Genomic DNA, 8,095 nt, shown 5'->3' with positions numbered 1-8,095 from the left:
TTATTATATTTTTTACAGTAGTTAATTATTTTGAGTACCAAATATAGTATATCAAGTACCGTTTCTTTGTTTATATAGTAATACAAGTTTGCTCCCGCCGTTTTTACAGGTATAAAATTATCTATATGAAAACGGCGGGAGCAAACTTGTAGACCTATAATAATCATCTACACATACATATATTTATCATATTATCTTATATATTTTTATCATTAAACAAATAAAGAGAGAATGTAGATGTAAAATAAAAATTGCATTCATTTTTGTTTTTATTTAAAAAAAATTACATATATGTACATAATCGTATTCAATACACGCGATATACGCATTTGGTGTATAAAAATAATATCGACCTTGTTTTTCCCTCGACCTTCGAAAAATTGGAGGCACATTGATCCCTAATACAAAATGATTTGCTCGATTCTATTCAACGATTTCTATCATAAAGCATTACATACAAGAAGATTGCGATTAACCTTGCTCTATTTAGACGCAGAGAGATACAGGAAATTCATCACCTTTACCTAATTCAAAACACATTTGATACATAAAACAGAAAAAGTGTAACATTCAACAGTTTTTATCTTAAACTTTCTAAGTAAACAATTGAATAACTGTTGTTTTATACTCGTAATTTTAGAGAATTTAATGATATTGATATAAAATTAGATTAGATAATCTCTCTTTTATTGCATCACTATAAAGGCTCATTTGCACTCTCCAACTGATGCACATATATTATAGTTATATAATTAATAATTACTTACTATATGATTGAGAGTTAATCACGCGAGATCGATTCTGCAATCACAACGATGACGTCGCGTTACATTGTAATGAATTACGCAATCGATATTCGATGTCGCGGTGCAAATTACGGCGTTGATGATATCCACGCCCCTTCGTATATTTGCGAATCGACGCGATGCAACAATGCAAGGACGAGCGGAAATAGAGATGGCAAGAATGAAAAGCGGAAATCTCTCGGGAAGAATTCATAACAAACCGCGTGTGTTCTGCATCAGCCCAAAAAGAAATCACGAAAAAAAATCTCCAAAAATAGCAAAAACGGATTAAGCATATATATGTATATATATATATATATACAATAATATATAATTTAGACTTTAATATAGTTTTAAATGCACTGTATTTAAATCGGTTTTTTATTTAGCTTTTATTCTTCTTGTCAATCTGTTGTATTTTGTCATAAGAATAACATCTGTTATGATTACGTTTAATTATTTTGATCGATTAAACATTGAGAAATTAGAAATCGTGACAGGATTGCGAACTGCTACAAGTAATTGATGATAAAAGTCCTTTGATCTTTTCGTTTGACCTAACGGGATAAAATCTCGAATTAATAATCGATAAGGAGAATCATGTTATTTTTCGATAATCGCGTTAGAAAATGATCTGTTCTCTTCAATAACTCGCTTAAGAAATTTCATCCATTGTATTTCGTGTCAGCCAGTCTACTTAGAATTACACATCTACTATTTTAGGTAATATATGGTATCATCATTACGAACACGCGACGAGTATAATAAAGTTTAGCCACAATGGCTTTTACATGTGTTAATGAGGTAAACAGTGACAACAAGTGTGGCATACAAAAGGTAAGAAAAAAATATCAGATGTGTGAAGAATACAGTTTTTATATAAAGAATATTCTATAATAGTTTACTTTTATGTAATAATTCCAAGGTTTAACCATAGTTATTTGTACGGATCTTTTAATTAGAAAAGACAAAAGGCAGCAAGACTTAATTGAATGAGCACATGCACCATAGTATTTCTCTCATTGAATGTGACAAAAAACGTCAAGCTGATTGTCATATCGATTGTTAAGTTTTTTACCGTACGAAGAATGCAACCTTCGTTGAAATATAAGGTCAATGAATTTTCCTCTACATAACTCCAGCCAGCCGACGTATGCGAAACGTCTGACTGGTACATAAAGTCTAATCTAAAATGCGTATCTTGGTACCGCATCAACGTCTTGGTGCAGCTATAACTAGAAGCCCATGTTTCGATATGTCCCTCATCTCTCAGAATAATAACGATGTATTTTTTTTATATAAAATAGCAGCAAATATAAAATTGACGGTATTGTAAAGTGTCAAATAATTAGTATTGCAATCGATAAAAATACCTATACGAATTGTATAGGTATATGTACAAGGAAAACAAAGATGTACGCACAAAAACATAAAACTGTGGGTGGTTGAGAGCAACTTTGGCTCTAAAAGAGAGATTTATATCAATTTTTAATATTTTCTTATTTCGTATATTTCAAACCTAGATGTACCTAAAGTACATAAAATAAGTTCTTTTATGATAAAAAATTGTATATATCGTATACGTTGCTGCTCTGTGAAATAAAGTCCGATATTATCTATGAACAGATAAAAAATGGTGCGTTCATATTCTCCCGAATGCACATTTTAATACACAATTTGATTGAATTGCACATTTAAACAATATTTAGATAATAATAGAGCAATTTACATACGTGCAATGCGATTCGATGCAATGTTACAATATCTACACGAATAATCTCAAAACATGTGTGATTCTTCCTCCGTGATTTTTCTCTTCCCCCCTTCTCTCTCTCTCTCTCTCTCTCTCTCTCTCTCTCGTTAGTATTCTTTTATACGTGCGTCATTCATCTGCATTGTTCTCCGCGTTTATGTATACAATTGTATATTGAATGATGAAGCGATGAGTTCTTTTATCGTTCTCGTTTGCCTTTTCAAGGAACTGCATTATGAATGGAAGAAAAACGCTTGTTTCTGCTATTATCAACATTCTTGCAAGAACTTTTTCTAAAATTTTTCGTAACATTTTTACTAAAAATGTACATGTGTAATTTTCCTAAACATTTATAATTTTCTTTTAAATATCAAATTCATTTCAGATATAAACTGAATTATATTATCTAATTTGGAAATATGTTAAGTTTGTTCAGAGTGAGACAATGACATTGATAACGAAATTGTAAGATCGATAATATATATATTATACAATCAGAATATATTATAGTAATGATATATGAGTATATATATCAATATCTTACGATACTATTTATAAACTAGATCACTTCCTCCACGACACTCGCCGCAAACCGTCTCGCGGGTTCAATTAAGTATACCGTTATCTTTATACAACGATTATGCCTGCTGCCGAGAAGATTGGTTACACGTTACTGATACAATATATATACTTTTACACGTACATTGAAATCACGCACGCAATTCCGAAGCAAATTAATTCACTATATACGCAAGTGACAAAGATAACAATTTTTGTAAGTGAACATTTAAAGCTTATAAAAAGTTTTAGCTCTTCTTTTATTTGCTGTTCTAAATATTCAAAATAAAAAAATAAGAACGGTAAAAAGAGTGAACTATATATTTCGAGGTACATATCAAATTGATTGATCCTTGTATCTTTCCAATAAGTTTCTATAGTATAAAAAATTAATAAATTAATAATATAATTGAATTATAGACTCTTATATGTTTCAAAAACAATACAACGTTCGACATAATATCTATGTTATAGATTTTGAGATTATATTTTTACGCACTGCTAACAGCGTTGACTCTTAATAGCCTTTTGTATTTACTTAAATTTTTCTATAGTATGTATACCTATCGGAGCGTTTATTTGGTTTGATCGCCACAAACTACGGTCTCACTAGGTCGTTGCAATATAACGAATTTGCTTGTACAATTCAACACGTATAAATGTGTAAACTTAAACATAACCGTTCTTACATGGACTAAACAACAGTATAGCACGTTATTCCTTTCGTTATTCTCTCGTTTCGTCATACGCACAATGAGCAACGTGTGATGCCCGGTAAACAAAACACTCACGCCTACGAATATTATTAGGGCTAATTAATAATTAAGAAGAAAGAAACTTAACAGTTAAATTGAAAGCTAAAAAAAGCTAAATAAAAACTAAGCTTCCTTAGCTTTTAATTTATAATTAAAAGCCTCTTTTTCCCGGATACTATCTTCTTTTTTAGAACGCCCGGTGGGGGGGGGGGGGAAGAGTTTCAAAAGCGTCCGAGATTTTAGAGAATCATATAATATTTTACTTTGACTCTTTTCCCGCGTTGTTCTATATTATATTCCTGATTTACAATAGGTACAGTAATCTTTACATTGTAAGAAACTGACCAATCATGCATTTTATTTATAAGCGTCTAGGATTTCAAGTGAAATGTCCAAGGTTTTTTTTGGCCCATCTAGGAAACTCCTAGTTTTGAAAATTTTGATGTGACAATCTTATATGTATATTTGCAGGCTAATTACTGCCATTATTGAAACGTTACCTAACAGAAGCTTTTACACTTATAATTTAAACTATCCTTAAGCTCTCACGATTGTGGAATATCTCGTTACTTGAAAAGTAAGTCGCGATGTTTCGCGAGTACCCCTCTACTTTATATATTCTCGTATTCTTGGATTTGACGTAGAGCGCATTCAACGTATCTCGACGGTGCGACAACACGAAAAATGAAGGGACGAAAGCGAAGAGAAACGATCAGTCTCGTCGTAGGACTCGAGGAAGTCTTTTGTACTTACTCCCGCGCGACGCGCTGAACCCTCTCTCCGAACGAGGTCTCGACTCTCGACTCCCGACGCGAACATAGTAAGTCGCGTAGCGCTACAGTAGTGGCTGCCGCCGCTCAGAAACTGGACGGGCAGTTGTAGCCAGCTCTGTGCTGGTATATATATATACATATATATATATTTCCTTGTTCCTCTCTTTTATCTCTTGCAATCGCCACTAATCGCTGACACTGTCTGACACTAGTCTCCTATATAATAAGCCTTCTCTCTCTTGAGAGAAGTGCGTCCCAGCAGTACGTGGTATCCCAACGTTCAATCGGATTTTCATTGCATTGATCTTGTGAATAATGCAGTGAAAGTACTCGAGAAAGAGAGAGAAAGAGAGAGAAAGAGAGAGAGAGAGAGAGAGAGAGAGAGGGTGTGTGTGTGTGTGTGTGTGTGTGTGTGTGTGTGTGTACGCACATTTGATCGACTCCACGTGGTGCCGCGGCACAATATAGAAGCTACTCTTATTACTGTGGATATATTTCTCGAGTACACTGAACACTTAGACGACCGAGCGAAGCCAGCGAAGGACATGAAACGGACCGTGGACCTGTTGGTCTGGACGCTGTTGGTCCCGCCGCTCCTATTCGCAACGGATCCCTTGCAGCAAGCTACTGGAGCAACAGTAGAATGCCCACAGAAATGCGTTTGCTACAACAACACAACGCAGGTGCGATGTATGTTCCTAAAGCTGATCCAGGTGCCACGAGTGCCCGCTAATGTCACCGTCCTGTAAGTTGTCTGTCTTTTTCTTTATAAAAAGTCATAATTATTTTAACATCATTCAAAACTTTCATCACACTATGTGTAATGCATTTCATAGAATATATTCTATATAAAAAACTTTAAAGTTTTTCTATGTGCGAAAATTCGACGTTTACACAGAGGAAAAGCGATATTACCATCGTTACTTGAAAATCGATCATCGTAGGTAGAATATTTATATGGTGAATGACGAAAGGTCAAGAGAAAGTGCGTCGAGGTCCACATATGGGAAAACACTAATCGAGATGTATGATTAGTTAAGAAAACCGCAACTCTAAGCGCTTTCTCACATGTGAAAAATGCATTCGTATTTTTCGCATAATATTATTTATTTATATTATATTTCACAGAAAGAGAAGAGTGATATAGCCTGTTCCAACGGTAGAAACTTATTGTTTCAAGAACTTATAGAACTATAAATTATAATTGTAATCAATCTGTACAATTATCTGCAAGAAATCTTAAATAAAAGAATGTTGTAATGCTGAAAATATGCTCTCTTCAAGAAAAAGAGAGAGAGAGAGAGAGAGAGAGAGAGAGAGAGAGAGAGAGAGAGAGAGAGAGAGAGAGAAAGTTAATTACATTAAAATAATTAGTTAAAAACATAGTAAATGCATGAATTCGAAATATAAATCTAATTCAGCGAACAAGCCTACAAGTTATCCATTTAAAGTAGATTAACAAAATCAAAGATTGCCGCGGCTACTTAGTGAACTGTATATATATATATATATATATATACAAAAGTTACGATGTGGCATTAAGTGGAATTTCGGAGAAAGGAATGATGTAAGGCGAACTCGATGCAAAGTCGCAAATTTATTTAAGTTTACATTTTTGGTGTTCGTGCAGTACTAAATGAATATATATTTTACGAATTTGTATAACATTTTTCTAGATAAAAGATCTCGATCAATTTTATTTCGGATTTTATTATCGTATACACGAATATATTATCCTAGCGAATATTTCATTATATTTAAATATTATAGGAAATTTACAAGACACATTACATAAATTGAAAATAGTTATGACCAATTAGGCAATCTGTAAATCATCATCTGTAAATTAAAGACGCGATATTTTGAACAATCGGCTTTTATGAATGTCTACCTGATCAATCTAAGCTTGATTTATTGTGCACACAGTTATGTCATCAATAATTAACCTTTTAAAAAAATTAATTTCTTTTCTTTATTTAAAAAAAACTGCATTGGAACACTGATTTATAATACGAATGTGTCTTTCTGATAAACGTATTATGTACAACATGCGATACTTGTATCAAACATCAAATTTCGCTATTTCAAGAAACGCGTATCCCAAAAAAAATATTTAATACTTGAAATAAGAAAACGATGTGATATCTCAATATATAAACAGCCGACTATTTTATCGTTTGACCTCGATTTATCTTGTGCTGTGATGATATGTTGATATCGTATAGGTAACCATAAATTTTAACACGCTCATTGGAAAAAAGAAAATGATAATCTACAATCTGTATACGAAGAGTATATAAGTTCTTTATCATTTTTGTTATAAGTCGGTACGCAAAATCCTATATAAAGACATAGTAAACATTGACAAATCAGTTTGCAACTCTGTGAATCAGCGATAAGTGTATAATTAATTCTATTTGTCTTAATGTGACTTCAAATGTATACATACATGTTATATTGAATTGTAATCGTTATATACATCTTTTATTAAAAATTTATATAACAATTTAAAAATTGGTGCTATAAAATTGCAATTTCTTTGTCCTAAAAGAGAGGATTACTCAATAGAGAGACAGATTCAGCATTACAACCATGACCCTATTACGCTATTAAATGAGACAGATCATTGTATTATCTAACCTCAGAACACATTGTGGAAATGTAAATCTAAAATTCTCAGTTAGGAAATTCGATACCACTGTTTTATTATTTTTATTTATATGTAGTTTTTTTCTTATACGATTTATTAAAATATTTAAAATAAATAAATCATAAAATCAAAAATTTTTCAATTATATGTGTATGTGTATACGGGGTATGTTAAGTTAGCACCCCAACTATAGTACTCAGGAGTTCTGATTAGAGTTCCCACTTCCTTTTGACGAGTTCCGGTCAATAAACATTTTTTTTACATTTTTTAAAAATGGGGTGCTAACTTTTTATCGAATTTCGAGGTGGAATAGTTCTGAGCGGCTTAATAGCTTCAATTTGCGATTGCCTAGAGTTCCTGATATGTAAAAAAAATTTTCGAATAATAAAAAAAAAATTAAAAATTTTTGAAAAATTAATTTTTAGATACAATAGTTCTGATGATAATTCCTGCTTCTTTTTGATGATATGAAGAGTTCTCTATGATTTTTAATGACATATGCGCTTAATAATCATTTTTTAATAATTTTTTAAAAATGGGGTGCTAACTTTTTAACGAAATTCAAGGTCGCATAGTTCTGATCAGCTTAACAGAAGTATTTTGTGAATACCTAGAGTTCTTGATACATAAAAAACATTTTTGAAGAATAATAAAGTTTAAAAAAAATAGTAGATATGTTTGAAAATTTTTTTGAGAGTCGAGTAGTTCTGAGTAGCGTTTCTTATAGTACTCGACGAGTTCTATCGAAAACTGTAAGGTGAAGAAGCAATTGGACCAACGGTTTGCAAGATACAGCGACATTTGTCGGAAGATCAACAATT

General features: G+C 32.2%; 1 protein-coding gene across 1 annotated transcript in view; it reads left to right on the top strand.

Moving 5' to 3' along the window:
* Window positions 1-5,064: 5,064 nt before the first annotated feature.
* Pxn (Peroxidasin) overlaps window positions 5,065-8,095 on the top strand; it is a 13,030-nt gene continuing 9,999 nt past the window's right edge. The window contains exon 1 of the mRNA XM_018549322.1: window positions 5,065-5,369. Within this exon, the coding sequence (XP_018404824.1) occupies window positions 5,170-5,369 (200 nt within the window). The 5' untranslated portion in view covers window positions 5,065-5,169. The remainder of the gene's footprint in view (window positions 5,370-8,095) is intronic.

This window comes from Cyphomyrmex costatus, unplaced genomic scaffold, assembly GCF_001594065.2.
Source record: "Cyphomyrmex costatus isolate MS0001 unplaced genomic scaffold, Ccosl1.0 scaffold8, whole genome shotgun sequence".
In the NCBI taxonomy this organism is placed as follows: Eukaryota; Metazoa; Arthropoda; class Insecta; order Hymenoptera; family Formicidae; genus Cyphomyrmex; species Cyphomyrmex costatus.
This window is presented reverse-complemented; position numbering and strand designations above follow the sequence as displayed.